This window comes from Thecamonas trahens (assembly GCF_000142905.1).
Source record: "Thecamonas trahens ATCC 50062 unplaced genomic scaffold supercont1.11, whole genome shotgun sequence".
NCBI lineage: Eukaryota > Apusomonadida > Apusomonadidae > Thecamonas > Thecamonas trahens.
The window spans coordinates 108634-127522 of record NW_013657669.1 but is presented as its reverse complement, the minus strand read 5'-3'; the positions used below and the strand labels follow the sequence as shown (position 1 = coordinate 127522).

Here is an 18889-nt window from a genome sequence, read left to right as displayed (position 1 = left end):
GGGGGGGGGGGGGTGCGAGGAGATGATCTATAAGGATCGGATAGGATTGGGGACGTGGTGGGTAAGGTTTGGGCAGCGACGTGGTGTGGTGGTGTGGTGTGGCTGCGCCTGGCTACGGTCAGCGGTTGATGGGGTGGCCAGAGTGTGGGTAAGGGAATGAGTATGTACTGGTTGTCGGAGGAGAAGGGGGGTATGCATGGCTACCAACGTGAGACAGAGGCCGATGGGAACGACGGCTGGGCGGCGCCTGCAGAATCGAGTGGGTTCTTGGCGAGATCCTCGATGTCGCAGGCGGGGAGGTACGAGTATTCGGTCGAGGTCGACGAGTGGATCGACATTGAGCTCGGCGGGCGGAGCTCGGACGGGTTCGGCGGAGCGGCAACACCCCACGGTGCGGGAACAGGCTCGCTCGGGAGGAGAGGATAGAGGTGGAAGAAGTAGTGGGCAGCAAGGGTGAGCGAGACGGTGGTGGCGGCGGTGAAGATAACGGCGGCGGCAGCCATGACCACCGCGCCCTGGGCAAGGGCGGCGTCGTCGCCAGCGCCAAGGCCGAGAGCGGAGGGGTAGCTCGCCAGCGCGTACAACTCAGAGCCATGAACGACAAGGGTGGGGAGGGCGAGCAACGAGAGTGCACCGTGGAGGGCAAAGGAAAGCCACGAGGTGGCGAACAGGCCGTGGGCGGCGGATGCGGAGGCCAGAGCGGCTGCGACGGCGACGCCAATGGCCACACTGCGGTGGCGGGCCGCCGAGGTCGGAGTGCTGTCAGCCACGTCGAGGGCGTGGACGATGGCGGCGGCGGCAACAACAAGCTGGAGAAGAGCTGCAAGCGCCATGCCTCCGCGCACAGCGCGCGAGGGCGGGCGCTCGGCAGCCGGTGATAGCAAGAGCGACTGGGTGGCGATGAGCGGCATGCGCGACGATGATGACGAGCTCAGCAGCGGCCCGCTCATCGGCGCCAGCGCGCCCGAGGTAGACGACAATGACATGCTTCGCACCGATGCCTCATCCTCGGACGAGATCGAGATCGAAAGCGAGTTCGAGTTTGAGTCGAGCGCCATGTGCGATGAGGTCTCGGATGAGCTCGAGTAGCTCGACGACGAGTAGCTCGAGTAGCTCGCGTGCTCAGGCTGCTCGCCAGCGGCGGTCACGACGAGCCCCGCCGGCCGCAGCGGCACAGAGATCCAGGCCAGGACGGCCGAGACAAGCGTCTGCAGGGCAGCGACAGCGGCAATGCCCACCACCAGCCGGCGCTCGGCATTACAGCCGTCGCCCAGATGCAAGCTTGCCGGTGCAACGCCTGGCGAACAGATCGAGGCAGAGCGGCCCGGGCTAGCGGCAAAGAGCGCCGAGGCAAGCGGGGCAAGGCGGACGGCGGCAGATGCTGCTACTCCGGTTGACACCAGAGCCAGCGGCCACGCCATGCGAGCGCGGAGGCGCACCAGTGCGCCCGAAACACCCGCAGCAAGCCCTGCAGCAGCCGCCGTCCACGCCAGAGCCTGTGGTAGAGCCAGAGCGGCCTTGGACGGCGAGCCGGTGCCAGGGGCGACACGGCCGCCCAGGACAGCCAGAGCGACAGCCGAGGCGATGGCAAGACAGGCGAGGAGGATGCGTGCCAGAGCCAGCGGATCGTCCCGAGCAGCAAACGGCGCGGCCGAGAGATGGCCGGCAAAGAGGGTGGCAACTGCGGGAACAGCCACGGCAACGAGAGCCGCAGCGACGGGGGAGAGGTTAGGGCGAGGCCAGAGCGGATGCAGGAGGGCAAGGAGGAGCGGGAGAAGGGCGATAGCGGGCGAGACAGGAGCCGCCGCCGGGAGAAGTACAGCAGCAAGACCACAACCAACAACGATGAGCGTTGTGAGGCCAGCAGCTAGCCATAGAGCACGAAGTACAGCAGGAGAGGGCGAGAGAGTGAGCGCAGCCGCGCTCGCCCGCCACTCGTCACCACCGGCGAGGACGACGACAGCCAAAGCAGCCACAGCGAGAAGAGCAGAGAGTGCACAGAGGCACAAGAGCCGTATGCTGTCCAACCTCATCACCAACACCACACCCAACTGGAGTGAGAGAGCGAGGTATGCTCGCCGCCCGGTGTCGTCGCTCCTCGTCCTCGGCTCCGGTGGATGGCGCCAGCAGCAAGCAAGCGAATGCTGTCACGGTGTGACCAGTGGAGGGCTTACTATTTTTTACGGCGGTATGACTGGGACGGGGAATGAGGGAGAGTGCGAGATCGTGAGAGAGAGAGTGTGTGTGGGTGTGTGTATGTGTGTGTGATAAGGCGAGTGGTAGAGGGAGAGCGCGCGCGAGTCGTCAGCAGAGATGGTGGTGGTGGGTGGTTGGGGGTGGCTGGAGGATGGTGGAGAGAGTGAGGATGACATCAAAATTGGACAAGTGTTCGTCTCATTGACAATGGATGAGACACAGCAGAGCCGTTGAGAGCTCCTGTGTTCCAGATCACGTGCTGGGAAGTTGTTGCAGGGAGTTTAGCAGAAAGGCATCAGGCAGGTGACTGCAGGGTGCCACTTGCCGTGGGATTGTGCGCCGGTCCCAAGCAGTGAAAAAAGACTGATCTCACTACGGCGATAAGACGACCGCCACATAGGACATCCGTAAGTGGTGCGACGTACAACTTGTTGGGTGTTCAACATCGACTGCAGCATACTCTGGTCACTTGGAATCCCTTTCTGGGGCGTCGACGACCGACATTCCGTCTCATCCCACACTCCAAGAGGCCATCCTCTGTCTTGGTTGCAGCTCAGGACCACCGAGCATCCGGCGGCCCACCAGGGAGAGGCTGGCAATGTGGATGATAGTGCCAACAACATGTGACGACACTGGTTGCCATCGGCGGACCGGCTGAATGGACATCTCCCCCGTTGCAGGTGTGAGATAATGTGTGTGCTCCCGAGTCGATGAAGGGGAGGGCGGCCGATTGACGTCGCTGACTGTGCTCGGACGACCGAGGTCGTTGGAGGCGCGCGCAGTTTCGGGTGCGACGAGATCGCTGGGCAACCGAGAGCGTTGAGTTTTACATTAGCTTGCCACAGCTGTAGCCGCTGCTGGGCCGGCTTTCAAGGCACGGGTGCGGCGGGGACGAAAGGGAGGTTGTCTTATTTAGGGATCAATCAGATCTCGTGAGAGGTACGGCATGCACGGCAAAGGTGGTGCTGATGCTTGCGGAAAGCAAGCCACACATCCAAATCATCCAACTACGACGCAGATTGTGGATAGCTACATCTTACATCTGTAGCCAAGTCGATGGCCAGTTGGTGCACATGTAGGTGCGGCGAGCACTCTCTTGTTCCGACGGGTTGTTCCTTCTCCTCTTCCCTGCGAGGGAACATCGTCAAGCGGATGCTATCTGTTGTGGCCCCATTGGATGCGATAAAGAGTCGATCCCGCCAGCAGCATGTATTAGAAGGCCATAAGCGTACAACATGCGAGGCGATTGCTCTGATGTAGTGAATGCGGTGGCCAAACGGCAAAAAACGTTTGCTTGGGCTGCGCATGGCGGGCGGAGTGGGACGGCGGCGGTGTGGCAGTTTTTGGGAGGGATCCTTCCCCTGCGGGACATTTTGTGGAGCGTGGGAAGGGGGGGGGGGAGGGAGGGAGGGGGTCAAGAGAGGGTGAGAGAACACCCAACTTACGTGTACTCGACAAGGTTGTACTACGACATGGACACTCTTGCTACTCCCCGTTCTGATGTTTCTGCTGCGTCTGCCATGTCTGCGGCGTACGCGTCGACACTCGACGAGCACAACGAACAGCGTGCGCTGGCCGAGGCCATGGTGCCGATGCTCGGCAAGCTGTACCGGTCCAACACGGTGGTGTGCTCTGTCTTTGGCAACGAGCTGATGAACGTGACCGTCATTGGCCTGCTCAAGATCCACCGTGCTGTCCGCCATGTTGTCCCGCATCTCCCGGCCGGCATCTCTATCCACGAGACCATGCCGTTCCTCACCGCACTCGTGGAGCTCGGGACGGAGCTTGGCCCGTGCCACGTCGATCTCGGCAAGCTCTCGGTGGCGTACACCCGCGAGGGTGGCTCGATTGATGACGATGCTGCCGTGGCGGCATACGTCCTCAACCATGTCCAGCATGTGCTCGGCGCCGGCCCGATGATGGATCTCGGCCGTGGGCGCGACGTTGTCCTCTTTGGCTTTGGCCGTATCGGCCGGCTGGTGGCGCGGGTGCTGCTGGAGAAGACCGGTGCGGGTGACATGCTTGCGCTGCGGGCGATTGTGGTCCGCCCGCACATGGACCCGGTGCAGGACATCCGGAAGCGGGCATCGCTGCTGAAGCGCGACTCGAGCCACGGCAAGTTCAAGGGCATGATCGAGGTGGATGAAGCCGGTGGCTTTCTCATTGCCAACGGCGTGCGGATCAAGATGATCTACGCCAAGGATCGGACGGCGATCGACTACACCGAGTACGGGATCGAGGACGCAATCCTGATCGACAACACCGGCATTTGGCGGACGCGCGAGACGCTCGCCGAGCACGCCAAGTGCCCGGGCATTTCCAAGGTTGTGCTTACCGCACCCGGCAAGGGCGACGTGCCGAACATTGTGGTCGGTGTCAACTCGGACAACATCGACATGGATGAGACGGTGTACGCGGCAGCGTCGTGCACAACCAACGCAGTCTGCCCTCCGCTGCAGATCCTCGACGCGCTGTACGGCATCGACTCGGTCCACATCGAGACCATCCATGCCTTTACCAACGACCAGAACCTGCTGGACAACTTCCACAAGAAGGAACGTCGTGGCCGCGCCGCGCCACTCAACCTTGTCCTCACCGAGACCGGGGCGGCCAAGGCCGTGGCCGGCGCGCTCCCGCAGCTCGCGGGCAAGGTCACCGGCTCGGCCATCCGGTGCCCGACGCCCGACGTCTCGATGGCCATCCTCATTGTGACGCTCAAGCGCGACACGACCGTAGACGAGGTCAACAACGCCCTCCGCCACGCCGCGCTCGCCGGCCCGCTCCAGCAGCAGGTCATGTACTCGGACTCGCGCGAGGCCGCGTCGACTGACATGGTCTCGTCGACCGCGACGACCATCGTCGACTCGCCGTCGACCATTGTCCACGGCAACCGGACCAACATCTACTGCTGGTACGACAACGAGCTCGGCTACGTCCACCAGGTTGTCCGCCTGGTCGAGATCATCGGCGGCGTCCAGCGCGTCGTCATCCCAGCCCGGTTTGATGACGACGACGAGTAAGGAATCACCGGCCGGGGGTAAAGCTTCCAAACGTATGATTATGGGCCAAGGCCGCCGGTCGGGTGCCGACCCAGCGTCGCCTCGTACGCCGGATCGTCACGGGCAAGCGCCGGTGAGTTGAGGATCATTGCGAGCATGCGGTAGAGAAAGACAGCAAAGACGACGCCAAAGATCAGCCTTTGCACCGTCCCGCTAGTCCAGCTTTCGTCGTCGATGTCGAGGCTGCCGGCGCTCGGCCCTGCCGCCCCGGAGCCGAGCCCGGCCATGAGCTCGTCGGGCAGGCCGTCGACAGGCGGCATTGGGGCGCGCTTGCGCCAACTCGCGCCGCCGGAGTTTGATGGCGCCCGGTCGCCAGCCATCGCCTTTGCGTACGCTTCAGTCAGCTCGCGAAAGTGATGCTCGTTCTCACGCGGCGGGATCTCCACGCCCGGAACCTGCATCTGTTCCAGCTTGGCGATCATCTCTTCCTGCAAGAGAAGGGGAGGGGGGTGGCGGTGGGGGGTGAGTGGCTTCACGACTCGGCTAGATTTGATCGCTGATGTTGGCGGGACTTGATCCGACCTTCATCGACCTGGCCCGACGTGATCGCCTGGGAAATCTGTCGCGTTTGGTGTGCAGGCGGCGGCCTTGTCCGTGGTAGCCTGCTCTGTGCCCGGTTGCGCGGCTTTTTCGGCCGCTTGTGCCCTCATTGCTTGATGCTCACTTCTTTGCAGCAGCCACGGCCATGACGGCCTCGGCGGCAAGATATGAGGCCGATGTTTTCGTCTTCTTGGCGGACGTGACTGTCACGTCTGGGTTGGTGCAAGACATCAACACTGTAGCATGACTCTTGCGATGTCCATGATCTGCGTAATACTATGGCTTCTGTGACCGGCGAACACATCGGCCTTTCATGGAGGATATGATGCTGCAATGCTGCGATGGTGCTTAAGAGGGGGGGGGGGTGCGCGGTGTGGTACGTACATGGGAGACACGTCGGTAGCGGGGTTGGGAGGAAGGAAGATTGCCCAAGAGGTAGTCCATGCGCATTGCAGATACATCTTCGTCTGTGGGCGTCGAGTACAGCGCCATGGCCTGGTACTCGTCCGAGAGCGACACGTGTGGGGGTATGGCGTGTGGGTGGCGTGTGGTGGCTTTGCCAAGCTGACACCTGCTACTCTCCAGCTCGACTCGACTATGGCGGTGATCTGACCTCACATGACCTGCTGGCGCGGGCAGGGCCATCAATCAATCAATCGTGTGCAGAGGCGGGCTTTGTAGTGTGTGCTACTGCAGATGCAAATCAATGTCCGCTCCCTCGTGGGTGAGAAAGCTGCCAACTGGGACGGGGGTAAGCGTGCGGGTCAACTCGGCGTAGAGCGCAGACCGCGGCGTGAGGGGAGGAAGACTGGTGCCAGGATCAAGATCGGGCATTGTGGCAACGAGCACGGCATGGAACGAGGCTGATTGCACTCCATGGAGGAGGTACTCGATCCGGAGGACACCGTCCCAATGCCACGGTGCATCGTGAGCGGCCTCGGTCATGGCGTCGGCAGCGGCGCAAAGGATCAGACCCGCCTTTTCAAAGGGCACCGCACTCAGCGCGTGGGTAATGGTGCCATCGTCGCCACCAGTCCGCACTAGGACAGTGTACGAGTACGCGACGGGACAGCCGGTCCGGCGAGTCCAGCCGTCTTCGCGGATCGACATCAGCTCGGGCGATCCCAGCACAGACACAGAGTCGACCTTGGGGCGCGAGCCCAGGATCCAATCCTCCAGCGACACGCCAGTCGGGACGAGCTCGCCGTCAGGCACACCAGCTGCTGTCACCAGATGGGCCAGCGGAGCAACGTCGTCGACTGTTGCGCCGGCATCAACCAGCTCGCGGCCCCAATCGCAAAGCTCGCTGCCTCGCAGACGGCGGCCATCAGCAAGCTGCTCCAGCGTCAGCCATGCTCCCCCATTCGACTCGGCATCAGCCACGGACTTGGCCTTGGCTTCTGGATCGATCGGCGACGCTGCAAAGATGAACCTTAGCCTGCGCGGGCTCTGCTCCACCCGCAGCACGCCCTTGAGCTCGATGGCCACGCCGGCCTCCTCCATGGTCTCTCGATGTGCCGCGGCCTCGGGAACTTGTCCGGCATCCATATGTCCAGCAGGGAGCCACCAACCACGATCGCGTCGCGAGCTTCGTCCACTGCCAGAAATTCCATCGCACCCGACTTGCGCGACTTGCGCGACTTGTCCGACGGGGCTGGCCGGCTCACCACCACGACGGCAAACGGCGACGTCGCCACCGTCTTCTGGTGCACCCTTGCCTCGTCAGCCATTATCACCAGACGGCTGCCTCTTTTATGGTAAGCTCTGTCGCGACCTTGTCCAGCGAGGCAGTCTGCGAAGAGCAAAGAGAGCAATGGCCGTCGATGGTGGCCTCCAGCTGGACTCCAGCTCTGACAGGAATGGAAGCTGGTGCTTCCATTTGGCGGACAGGGGCCTGTGCCGACAGCAGAAACGCTCGCAGGAGAGTGCACAAACGCCAGATAGCTCGTACTGGAGGACCATTGTGATGGTCTAGGTCCGATCGCTCCCATGATGGCGTGATACGATTCATCACACATGGTCACGAGATGGCCACGCTCCCCAACCTTCCCAATCTCCATGATCTCCATGTACATGTCCACGACCGACGCGAAAGGGTAGCGATGGACATGGCGTTCTTTCTCATCCACCACCGATTCTGTTTCCTGGCTTTCATCAGCCTGCCGTTGCTAGATCGCCCGAAATAGCAGTAGATATGTGTGGGACAGCCCGCACCCCTTGGCAATCAAATTGGGGGGAGGGCGCGTCAGGCCGCCGCGTTTGGTTTGAGCAACACACAACACACTCAGCTCAACCGCATATCATGAGCAACGATTTCGACCTTGTCAACGGCGACATCAATGCATACTGCTGGTCAAAGCTGTATCCCGCCTGGGGAGTGGGCATGGCAGTGGCTGGCATTCCTGCGCTGGCCTTTGTGACGCTGGGTACGACGAGCGAGTGAGACGGGCGAGTTGGCGAGTTGGCGGGGGGGGGGGGCGCGTGCCGCTGGTGAAGCGCGTCACGGCAAGCGGTTTGCGGGGGGTGGAGGGCACGTGGTAGGCGTCTGCGGGAGATTTACTCACACACGGCGACGGGGGTTTGCGGTTGCGGGGAGATGGGCAGCACCGATTGCAAAGCGGATGCCTATCTCGGCACGATCGGGGATTGCGGTCAGTGCGCTGGTGGCTGGTGGCTGGGTCAACAGCGAGACGACGGTCATGTCGTGCCGGGCCAAGCTGGAGAAGGCGCGCCGGATTTACGCGCGGGAGCAGGCCAAGGCCGAGAAGCAACAATAAACGAGGGCGCTATGCAGTACCAAGGGCCTGTGGCTCGAACCAAAGCTGATCGCCCTCCGACTGGCCGGCGGGTGACGGCGGGAGGGTGTGGTAGGCCGGCGGTGGATCGTCGTACGCCGGTGGGAGCTCGCGCTCGGAGAGGAGGAGCGAGGAGCGGATGGAGGTGAGGAACGGCGGGAGCTCGTTGTCGGGCCGAGTGACGAGGGTGAGGATGGCGAGTGAGAGGATGGCGCGCTCGGCGCCCGGGATGGGAATGGCGAGCGAGCGCGAGACCGCCCATGCCCACACCACAAGCACAGACTTGTAGGCGCAGTAGAGGGTGAGCTCGGAGACCCGCTTCGGCTTTTCCCACAGAAGCGAGACAGCGGTGGCCATGCCGCCAAACAGCGAGACGAGGCCCGAGTCGTAGCCAAGGATGCGCCGGCCAGCGCAGACGCAGGCCTTGAAGATGGCCTGGTAGGTCGAGAGAAAGGCTGCCGAGCCGGCAATGTTCTTGCCGAGCGAGACCAGGGTGCGCATCGTCCGCTGCGGGTCGCCCGACGTCAGCGCGCGGCGCTTGTACAGCAGGACCGGGAGGAGGTGGACCGGGACGTAGACCCAGAGCGCGCGACCGATGCCGGCCACCCAATCGACAGTGATCGCACCTGCACACGACGGCCCGGCGTGGTAGCCATTGACACAGTCGACAAGTGGGAGCGCAGACGGATCTGCGCCCTCGGCCACGGCGCGGCGCCGTGCACGCACCACGGTCTCCAGCTCGCGGTGCGACATGGCCGAGACCCGCAGCATCCACGAGTAGTATGACCGCTCTAGCAGCGCCGGCTCGAGAAAGGCGGCATACATGATCGGCCCGTTGACCAGCGCAAAGGCGGCGTACGAGACCCACGGGGCGAGCGTCACACCAGCTGCCGCGAGCTTGGCCTTGCCCAGCGCCGCCACGGCGCGGACGCCGAGGAAGACGCCTGCCGACGGCCGTGCTAGCGCGTACCCGTGGCCCAGCGTCGCCAGCGCGGCGCCGATCCCGCCGATCCAGCGCGGCGAGAGCATTCGCCGCGGCTGAGGCGTCGCCTCGCGCGATGCCACATACGCTGGATACAGGTTTTCCACCGTCAGATCGTAGGCGAGCGTATACGAGAAGACAAACGAGCCGAGCATGGCCGACTCGTACGAGGCGATGGGCGGGAGGAGGACGCCCTTGACGAGCCCCTTGGCCCTTGCCTTGCCCGAGAAAAGCAACATGAGCGAGGAGAGCAGCGCATCACCGATGCGGACCTTTGTAGCAGCCAGCACAGCATTGATGGTAATCCGCAGCGTTCTTGCCAGCGACGGCGGGAGGGCGTCTACCAGTGATCGATACTCATCGACCATCATCTCCCAACCAAACACCACTGCATCCCGAACCCTTGCAACCATCGACGATACACCGCCATGGCCACCAATCACTACACTCATGATTCGATGTATGTGACTGTGGTGTGACAGAGAGCGAGCGGGCGAGCGAGCAAGTGCGGCAAGTGCGCAAGCGAGCGAGCGAGCAAGTGAGCAAGCGAGCGACGAAGATGACACGTCGAGCGAGGCGAGGGTACCTTGAACGGGCAAAGTATGCCTACAGACAAGGCTGTTGAGGACTGAGTTTTGAGACGAGGTGGATAAGAGAGTGAGGAGGGCCAAAAGCTGCTGCTTGCTCTTCCTCCGTAGTATATGCCTGCGGACCTCGTCCTTGAGCTGTGTGTTGGCCCGCAAATAGTCTCGGCTGACGCGGCCTCACCTCGTTCGCCTTCCAATCTCAGTCTGACCAGGATGAGAGGGGATGGGGAGGGATAGTGATGCGTGAGCAATGTATGTCTTGATTGCCTTGGCGTATGCGTGTAGGAGAGAGAGAGAGAGTGTGTGTGTGCGTGTGTGTGTGTGTGTATGGAGATCAAGGAAGATCGAAGGAGATCGAGCGCTGCTTCCACTGTGGGAGGCCATGACGATGGCTGTGGTAGGCATGGTAGCAGGCATCACGAGTGATATGACGACTGCCGCGTCCTGGATGCATCAGTAACAGTGGGCAATGGTGGGCACGGGTGCGCCGTGTGCCGTGTGGCACCTATCAGAGAAGAATTGGATTATGCCCATGCGTAGGTGCCGAGGGCAAGGACCACGGCTTGGAGGAGCAGCTCTCCGCGGCCGATGGCACCGTTGGAGAGCATAGCATGCGGATCTTGCGGATCGCAGGCGGTCTCTTCAGCAAGAAACGAGCCGACAGTGCGGGAGAAGCCGACGGCGCGGGCAGCGTCGACATGCTTGACAGGCACTTTGACGCCGGCCGAGTGGGCCCATGACTCGGATCGGGTGGCGATGTCGACGACCAAGACCCAGCAGAGATCAAACCACTCCCCAGGCAGCATTTCAACCACGCCGTTCTCAAGCGATACAACAACTCCGATAGCATCGTCATCGAGCGAGTCGAGCACGGCCTGAGCACGCTGCGACGCACCGCGCCGCGTCTCCTCATGGCCGACCGGCTGCTCGGCCACACCAGAGCCAACCTTGACCGCCACCACGTCATCGCTGCGGCCTTCCCGACGGCCTTGGCCACGGACTCGACCTTGACGGGCGAGCCAGAGGCGACGTAAATCTTGCCGGCGGCCGACATAGGTCTCGAGACCAGTGCGGTCGACGTCGTCCGTCGCTGACCGCCTGCGGCTGGTTCCGTGCAGAGCTGCGGGATCGGAGAATCGAATGTGTTTATGTTGACGTAGCCGAACACGGCGCCGTCGTTGGTGGTCGCCACCGGCATGGCGCCGCCGGTGCGGCTCGACTCGGCGAACGGAGAGCTTCTCACTGTGACGGCCGTTGCGGCCATGACGCGCACGCTCGCGGCGAGCCTGACTCGTTCTTCGCGTTGATGCACTGCGTGCCGCGGCGCGTGGCTGCCGTCGGCCATTTCTTCACCGACGTGATCAGCCTCGTGCTCGCGGAGGAGATTGCCGACGCTGCGGTGGCCTTTCCCACGGGCGCCGGCTTCGAGTCGGTCGGCGCGCTCGTTGCTGGCCTCTCAACGGCGCTCGAGTACCTCGATTCTTTGATCTTGAATGGCTCAACACGCGCCACCGCCGCACGTCCTCGCTTCTCATGTCGGCGTCGGCCACACCGACCGGCAAGCTCGTCCGTCGCAAGAAGATCCACAATGTCCTCGCGCTCTCCCGTCTGACCGCTGTGTTCAACTCTGGCATGCTCTCCTTCCCGGTCGTCGGGGGTCGTCAACGACAAGCTCCACACCGTCCGCGCCCGCCACTCCTCGGCATCGGCACCGTGCGGCACCTCGCGCACCTCGCCATGCTCCCAGGTCAGGCATCCTTCAGGCGGGCATCTACGTGTCGGTTGCCATCACGTGCGGGTACGGCTCCCACCTCAAGCCGCAGGCCAAGCAAGCGTCGCCCAGCGCCGGCCGGTGACCTGGAAGTCAATCATCATCGAGTTAATCACTTGAGCCGCGCGACAACGCGTCGCAACGACCGTACCCATTCAGGGATAAAGGTTATCACGGCACACTTGGTGAAACAATGCATTGGGGGAAGGGGGGCAGTTCTGTGGGGCGGCCGTTTTCCAACGGCGATCGCGAGTGCGAGCCATGTCCAAAGGGCTCTGTTGGGCTGTTTACGCTGTTTGTGCTTATTGCCATCGCTTTGTCTGGTACGATGGCCGCTGTGCTTGCGTGGCGTCTTTCGCGCACAGCGCAGTTACACGCCCAGGCCGCTGCGTCGTCATCTGGCAACCTGATTCGGCTGTTTCGAGCCAACATGGTGCCTGCAACGTTGTCGATGGTGCTTGTCGCCTTCCAGGTTGTCGGCATCCTTGCCGACGCCAAGCTGGCGTGGACAGATGCGTCGCGCGCACTGTTGCAGCCGTTCAACATCTTCAACGTGGATGTGGACGTGTTTGCAACCGAGTGCACCCTGATTTCGTTTTACGCCAAGTACGCGTTTTCTGTGCTCTCGCCGATCTTTGTCATTGCGTGTACCATGGGGATGATGCTTGTGATCAAGGCTGTACTCTCGTCGCAAGTGCGTGTTTACGCGCCACTCTCTGGCTTGGCGACGCGAACGGTCGTGGATGCGGTGACGTTCTCCCTTGCGCCGCTGCTCTACATTCCAATGTCGCGAGCGGTCTTGGTCTTTTTTGACTGCTCCAAGCTTCCAGATGGCTCGTACGGGCTGGACGCCGATCCCGGCATCAAGTGCTTTGACGCTGCGTGGTTGCAGACGCTGCCGCTCGCCGCCGCGGCGCTTCTTATTGGTGTCATCGGTGTGCCGGTCTACTTTGCCTTTGCGATGGCCAATCGTCGCCACAAGCTGTTCGAGCCATCGACGACCATTCGATTTGGCACCCTCTACCGCCTCTATCGGCGGGCATACTACTGGGGTGGAGTGGTGGAGCTGGGCAGGCGCCTCTCGCTTGTAGTGGTCTCCGTCTTCTTCTCCAACCACCAGCTCTTCCAGATTGCGCTCATCATGATTGTGCTTGGCATGGGCCTCTATTTTGTTGTCTCGCGGCGGCCGTACTACATCCCTCTTTACAACAATGTCGACATTCGGCTCACAATCTGTCTGCTGGCCATCCTTCTCATTGGCTCGTCGTCCTACTCGGAGCGCACTTCGCAGTCGGGTGCGATCTCCACGTTCTTGGTCGTCGCCACCGTGCTTGCGCTTCTGGCTCTCCTTGGCGTTGCGATTCATTCTCTTGTCCAGGATGTTATCATCATCCGTCGTGAACAGGAAGGTGCCTTCCTCACTGCTGAGAAGCGACAGCAACTACTTGTGGGTGTCATTACCCACGAGCTGCAGGACATCGAAGCCGATCCCAACGTTCTTGTTGCGGCTGGCGAGTTTCTGGGTGTGCTCGAGGACGCCGTACTTGCGCGCGACACGTCGCGGAGGGAAGCGGCAATGAGAAACTCGATGGTCTTGGCGAACACGTTTGGATCGGTCGAGATGGACGTGCTCAACTCGTGCTTTGATGAGAACGATCACAGCAGCGTCGAGCCCTACGGACCCTCGATCTGTCTTCCACCTCCAGCCGCCCACACTCCCGGTGCCGAGTCTCCACCATTTGTCACCTCTGTCATCTCGCTGAACGAGCAAGGGGGTGCCATGCTGTCATCGTCATCGTCATCATCGTCGTCGTCGTCATCATCATCACCTTTGTCGTCGTCAACCTCCTTGTCGAATGCGGCATCCTTTTCATGATCACCACCCTCTGCAGAGAGGCGAGAAATCGGAAAATCGGATGTGTTTATCTGCCAGGCCCATCACGGCGACGGCGACTGTGGGTTGGCAAACTTGATGCTCCACGGGCATTGGGGGAAGTGGGCACAGGCCTGCGGGGCGGCCATAACCTTCATGGCATGGAGCGAGTACTGGACGAGATCCATCGACGGGAGAGTGGTGCCAGTGAGCTCGTTTGCGGCACGGGCAGCGGCGGCACGGGCCTTGCGCACAATGTGGGACTGAATCGGCGTGTACTCGCGGTTGTACGCCTCGGCGATGGCGCGGAGCTCGGCGGCGCCATCATCAAACGACGACGAGTTGCTCTTGTGGGCGAGGAAGATGAGATGCCGGGAGGCGACGTCGATGGTGAGGACATCGGACATGACGTTCTGGTACTCGGGTATGGTGCCGGCAACTGTAAACTGATCAGTGGCCGAGTCAAAGTACACCAGCGTCCGCTGGAGGCCGCCAGTCTTGGTCTCCTCGGCGCCGAGGCCGACGAGACGCGACGCGTTCGGATCGTACACCATGGCCTCGACAAACTCAGGATTGTCGATGATGTTCGAGAGCTGACCATCACCAGCCGAGAAGCCGTAAAACTTGATCTGGATGTCGCCGGTAACGTTGAGGGCGAGCTGGATCCAAAACGTGTCGACCGACGGATCATACACCGCGCAGCCGCCGAGAACATCGAGCATGTGCACGTCGGGAATGACGGCGAGACGAGTCATCTTGTGAGTGATGGGAGCAACGCGAACAAGAATGTACTCGTTGGTTGTAAAGTCCTGCCCGACAGCCAGCACTGCGCCACGGATCGAGTCATAAGCCAGGTACTGTCCCACGCCGATGAGCTCGGACGATTGGAAGGGAAGCGGTGTCTCGGCCACCACGTTGCCTGTCGCCACCGAAACGCCGACTAGCTTGACTGCGTTTGAAGCAGAAACGTTGGTTCCAATGATGTAGTAGATGCCAAGCTCTTCATCAAGAGTAGCCAGACCTTGACCTTGCGCCTCATACGGCAACGATGAAGAGACTTCCACAGGTTGGCCCGTGGTGGTGGAAATGGCCTCCAGTGCCACCGTAGAAGACATGCCATAGAGCGAGGTCCATGGTGCAGCAGAAGCCGCAACCACAAGGAGTGCAAGTACCACAAGTGCTTGCATACTCATGACTGACTGAGAGTGTGGTATGTCGACTTGGATTGCTGTGGTGGTGAGGACGGGACGGTGGTTTCTCGTTCCGTCGTCTCGTCTCAGGTGCGCCCACTCGGCCAACTTGCCCCTTTTGCACTCGCGTCGCTCAGCTGGCTCGACGGCTGGAGAGATTTCCTCGCCTTTACTGCCCTGGCCATCATTACCAGCGCATCATGCCAATTGGCACGGTGACCTGCGTGTACATGATCTACAGCCGCGTGTTTGCGTACACCCGAGATCAAGGTTAGAGTTGGGGGCGCCTGTAGCCCCCCCGCCGTCGTCGCCGTCGTCGCCGTCGTCGCCGTCGTCGCCGTCGTCGCCGTCGTCGCCGTCGTCGCCGTCGTCGCCGTCGTCGTCGCGCATCGTCATCGTCATCAATGGGTGGGTAGGTCGGTTCCCGCTCCTTCCGAGTCGACTGTATCAACACCAATCGGAGCTCTTAGCAAAGTAAGGTACCAGTTGCAAGTGCTAGCAACTCGTACCAGTCCCGGCAACTCCCGTCATCGATCCTCGACCCCCCCCCCCCCCCCCCCCCCCCTCTCTTTGGTATCTATCGTGGCGAAATTGGCTTTGTCAGTTTCCCCGCCAAACGGTCTCAGGAGGCACGCGACACGGCCACGGCCAAACGGCAACGACAGCACAGGCGACGACATCCACCTGACTGGCCGAGAGAGAGTGTGTGTGAGAGAGAAGAAGGGGACTGGTCATGTCTGAGGAGGAATGGGAGTATGTTGATGACGGAGAAGAAGGTTTGTGGGAGGAAGAAGCTGAAGGCGAGTGGGAGATGTATGGCGACGAGGAGGGCGACGACGACGGCGAGGACGACGGCGACGACGACGGCGAGCTACTCGAGGACGATGATGATGATGGTGCTGCCCTTCTGGCTGCTCTAGTAGACTCTGAGGAAGAGGTAACCGCTCCGGCAGAGTCATCTGATGCTGCCTTTGACTTTGGCGCCCTTGATACTACCGAGGATGGTGACGGTGATGGTGGTGGTGGTGATGGTGATGGCGGCGGCGACGATGACTCGGATGAAGAGTTTGACTTTGGCGCCCTTGATACGTCCGACGACGGAGATGGTGGTGATGGTGATGGTGATGGCGGTGGCGACGATGACTCGGATGAAGAGTTTGACTTTGGCGCCCTTGAGACTACCGACGACGGAGATGGTGGTGATGGTGATGGTGATGGCGGCGGCGACGATGACTCGGATGAAGAGTTTGACTTTGGCGCCCTTGATACGTCCGACGACGGAGATGGTGACGATGACGTCGACTTTGACTTTGGCGACATCGACTCGTCGCAGCCACAGGCCACCGATCTCGCGCACTCGACCTCGACGGCGGGCTTTGACTTTGGCGAGACTGAGAGCAAGTCGGCGTCACCGGAGCCCGAGCCGATCCCGCCGCCTGTCAAGGCGAGTCGGGAGAAGGGTGCGGCCAAGGCCAAGGGTAAGGGCAAGGCTAAGCCTCGACCAAAACCGGAACCGGAGGCGAAGCCTGAGCCTCAACCCGAGGCCAAGAACAAGGGCAAAGACAAGGACAAGGGCAAGGACAAGGGCAAAGGCAAGGAGAAAGACAAGGCCAAGGGCAAGGACAAGGCGTCCTCCGAGGACGGTTCGTTTGTTTATATTTCGCCGTTTCCGCCTCGAAAGTCGATTCTCGACTCTGACGACTCGGATGGGCCGAGGCTTTCGCGCGAGCCGTTCGAGTCTGACCGCCACCGCGAGGAGCGATATGACGCGGCATCGCGAGCGCTGCCGCCGACATGGCGGGGGCCGAGCGGCGTGATGCCGAGTGGGACGTGCCGCGGCAGAGCTACGCGGGCGCGGGACTGGGCGGCGACGACGAGTACGAGTACGACGATGAGTACAAAGAACCGGCGCGGCGGCGACGGAGGCGGCACCGCAGCCACCACTCGTCGCGACGACGGCCCGATTCACTTGCGCCTCCGCCCAATGAGCGCCGGCGCTTTGGACAGGACCTTGATCTTGAGCTTGACTTTGACCTCGATCTCGGGCCGCGGACGTCAGGGCGCGACGTAGGCTCGTCGCGGCACCGACGGCGAACGTCGCGGCACTCGCGGCGGACGTCTCAACGCGGCGGACAGCGCTCGAGCGGGCTGGACGACTTGCGGCCGCTGTCGTCGGTCGACCCGCTGCATCTGCAGCCGCGCCGGCCGCGGGCGGCACAGCCTGTCAGGTACGAGCGGCTGCGGCAGCCAGGCTACGAGCGATTGCGTTCACGCTCGCCGCCGCGTCCGCCGGTGGTGCGTGCCATCTCGCCGCTGCAGCTCCACCGTGGTGCGCTGGGCCCAGGATCGGGAGCGGGAGCGGGTCAGGCACCGACGCTGTTTTCGTCGGCACCGCAGCACACCCCTACCACCGGCGACGCCGCTCGGTTCCGCCTCTGCTCGCCCGAGCCACAGAGCGTCCGGCCCGGTTTTGGCACCAACGCACCGAGCGGATCGCTCGCCGGGCTTTCGACCCAGTTTGACGAGCTTGCGCTCGGCTCGATGCCGCCGGTCCGCTCGCCGCCACGCGCCTGGCCTTCGCAGCTGGCGTATCCAGTGCAGCCGCCGCCAGCGCAGCAGCAGCAGCAGCAGCAGCAGCAGCAGCAGCAGCCGTTGCAGCCACCGCCGGCGTCGTATCCGTACTACCAGCCGCCGCCGCCGCCACACTACGCCCAGCTTCCGCAGTACCATCCGCATCACTACTCGCCGCCGCAGCACCAGCCGCAGCAGTACTCGCTGCCGCACGGCCACGGCCAGCACCGCGGCTCCCAGCCGGCAGCTCCGCCGCATTCATCACGTCCGATGAATGCTGGCTTGTCGTCTCTCCCGCAGGGCTCGGAACTGATGGCGTACTACGCCTCGTTGCCAGATCCCAAGGCAAGCGCTGGTGCAGATGCTGGCGTTGATGCCAGTGCTACTCGCGCGACCAACGAGCCAGGCGCCAAGTCCAGGCTTGAGGCCAAGGCAAGTGAGTCAGCACAGCCTGCGCCGCCGCCGCAGTGGCAGTCGCCCCCGCAGCCGCCCTATCCGATGCAGCACCAGTTTGCACCACAGCACCCGTCGCAGCACCCGCCTCATCCCTACGCCGGCCACCCGCCGCACTCGCCGCAGTACCCGAACCTTGCGTCCAGCTCGCAGCTCTCATCGGGTCCCTCGGGCGGCATGGGCTTGTCCGGTGATCTCCCTCCGTCGTCTTCCGCCTACGATCCTAGCCCAGCACCGGCCACAACGTGGCTCTAGCCGCTGCGCTTGCGTACGCGTTGGGTTGTGTGTGCGCGTTCGGGGGTCCAACCTTGCCTGTGTGCGATGGAGCGTGCGATGGAGCGCAAGGAGTCAGAACCCGAACCAGAGGCCGAACCAGAGCCAGAGCCAGAGTATGGATGCATGCATGCTTAATGCTTGTTGTTGAGCTGTTGAACACCTCCCAGCTCTCTCGTGTCCACCCTAATCCCCATCACCCGATCGCTCTGCCGTGACCGAATGACACCACCGGACGAACCACAAATCTTCCCCCCCCCCCCCCCTCGCTTCTCCTCGCCAGACTTGGCCCGGACTTGATTTACTACAGCCACCACCACTTCACGCTCTCTCTCACCGTACGCGCTCCCCACCGAGCAAGCGAGAGAGAATAGGGAGAGGGGGAGAGAAATTGGGAGAGGAAGATAGTGAGGGCGTAGTTTAGAAGAAAAGGGAGAGGGAGAGGACATAGGGAAGGAGAGAGGCAGGGTGTAGGGTGTAGGTGGTAGGGGGGGAGGGGGGGGAGGTGTGGGAGCAGGGGGGGGAGGTTTTGGGGCGATGGAGAAAAAACAAACAAAGCCACTGGATCTTCCCCCTCTTTCCACCCCCTTCCGCCTCAA

The 18889-nt window shown here is 62.3% G+C and overlaps 10 protein-coding genes across 10 annotated transcripts; 4 read left to right on the top strand and 6 right to left on the bottom strand.

The window, feature by feature from the left end:
* Positions 1-200: 200 nt before the first annotated feature.
* Positions 201-2033, bottom strand: AMSG_02971 (uncharacterized protein; the record flags this gene model as incomplete). The annotated part of the gene is made up of 1 exon (XM_013904862.1): positions 201-2033. One exon carries the CDS (start codon positions 2031-2033, stop codon positions 201-203), a length of 1833 nt encoding a protein of 610 aa, XP_013760316.1.
* A 1601-nt stretch (positions 2034-3634) lies between these two features.
* Positions 3635-5254, top strand: AMSG_02970 (glyceraldehyde-3-phosphate dehydrogenase). The gene has a single exon (XM_013904861.1). The coding sequence runs from the start codon at positions 3669-3671 to the stop codon at positions 5214-5216; it is 1548 nt and encodes a 515-aa protein (XP_013760315.1). The 5' UTR covers positions 3635-3668; the 3' UTR covers positions 5217-5254.
* Positions 4697-5765, bottom strand: AMSG_02969 (uncharacterized protein). The gene has a single exon (XM_013904860.1). It carries the CDS (start codon positions 5675-5677, stop codon positions 5255-5257), a length of 423 nt encoding a protein of 140 aa, XP_013760314.1. The 5' UTR covers positions 5678-5765; the 3' UTR covers positions 4697-5254.
* Positions 5766-6451: 686 nt separating this feature from the next.
* Positions 6452-7542, bottom strand: AMSG_02968 (uncharacterized protein). Its single transcript, XM_013904859.1, has one exon. The coding sequence runs from the start codon at positions 7341-7343 to the stop codon at positions 6483-6485; it is 861 nt and encodes a 286-aa protein (XP_013760313.1). The 5' UTR covers positions 7344-7542; the 3' UTR covers positions 6452-6482.
* Positions 7543-8027: 485 nt separating this feature from the next.
* AMSG_02967 (uncharacterized protein) lies at positions 8028-8588 on the top strand. Its single transcript, XM_013904858.1, has 2 exons — positions 8028-8221; positions 8400-8588. The coding sequence occupies exons 1-2, from the start codon at positions 8098-8100 to the stop codon at positions 8570-8572; spliced, it is 297 nt and encodes a 98-aa protein (XP_013760312.1). The 5' UTR covers positions 8028-8097; the 3' UTR covers positions 8573-8588.
* AMSG_02966 (uncharacterized protein) lies at positions 8582-10295 on the bottom strand (the record flags this gene model as incomplete). Its single annotated transcript, XM_013904857.1, has 1 exon — positions 8582-10295. The coding sequence occupies exon 1, from the start codon at positions 10022-10024 to the stop codon at positions 8582-8584; it is 1443 nt and encodes a 480-aa protein (XP_013760311.1). The 5' UTR covers positions 10025-10295.
* Positions 10296-10465: 170 nt separating this feature from the next.
* On the bottom strand, positions 10466-11213 carry AMSG_02965 (uncharacterized protein; the record flags this gene model as incomplete). The annotated part of the gene is made up of 2 exons (XM_013904856.1): positions 10466-11128; positions 11161-11213. 2 exons carry the CDS (start codon positions 11211-11213, stop codon positions 10684-10686), a joined length of 498 nt encoding a protein of 165 aa, XP_013760310.1. The 3' UTR covers positions 10466-10683.
* Positions 11214-12258: 1045 nt separating this feature from the next.
* Positions 12259-13510, top strand: AMSG_02964 (uncharacterized protein; the record flags this gene model as incomplete). The annotated part of the gene is made up of 2 exons (XM_013904855.1): positions 12259-13470; positions 13502-13510. 2 exons carry the CDS (start codon positions 12259-12261, stop codon positions 13508-13510), a joined length of 1221 nt encoding a protein of 406 aa, XP_013760309.1.
* Positions 13511-13834: 324 nt separating this feature from the next.
* Positions 13835-15007, bottom strand: AMSG_02963 (uncharacterized protein). The gene has a single exon (XM_013904854.1). The coding sequence runs from the start codon at positions 14994-14996 to the stop codon at positions 13869-13871; it is 1128 nt and encodes a 375-aa protein (XP_013760308.1). The 5' UTR covers positions 14997-15007; the 3' UTR covers positions 13835-13868.
* A 797-nt stretch (positions 15008-15804) lies between these two features.
* On the top strand, positions 15805-18272 carry AMSG_02962 (uncharacterized protein; the record flags this gene model as incomplete). The annotated part of the gene is made up of 2 exons (XM_013904853.1): positions 15805-16724; positions 16775-18272. 2 exons carry the CDS (start codon positions 15805-15807, stop codon positions 18270-18272), a joined length of 2418 nt encoding a protein of 805 aa, XP_013760307.1.
* Between the last annotated feature and the right edge of the window lie 617 nt (positions 18273-18889).

Excerpts from the sequence above, each read along its gene's own strand:
- AMSG_02967 (XM_013904858.1), top strand. The coding sequence starts at position 8,098 with ATGAGCAACGATTTCGACCTTGTCAACGGCGACATCAATGCATACTGC. Across the intron at positions 8,222-8,399 it reads GCTGGCCTTTGTGACGCTGG|CACCGATTGCAAAGCGGATG; the intron begins GTACGACGAGCG and ends GGAGATGGGCAG.
- AMSG_02969 (XM_013904860.1), bottom strand. The coding sequence starts at position 5,677 with ATGATCGCCAAGCTGGAACAGATGCAGGTTCCGGGCGTGGAGATCCCG.
- AMSG_02963 (XM_013904854.1), bottom strand. The coding sequence starts at position 14,996 with ATGAGTATGCAAGCACTTGTGGTACTTGCACTCCTTGTGGTTGCGGCT.
- AMSG_02970 (XM_013904861.1), top strand. The coding sequence starts at position 3,669 with ATGGACACTCTTGCTACTCCCCGTTCTGATGTTTCTGCTGCGTCTGCC.
- AMSG_02968 (XM_013904859.1), bottom strand. The coding sequence starts at position 7,343 with ATGGATGCCGGACAAGTTCCCGAGGCCGCGGCACATCGAGAGACCATG.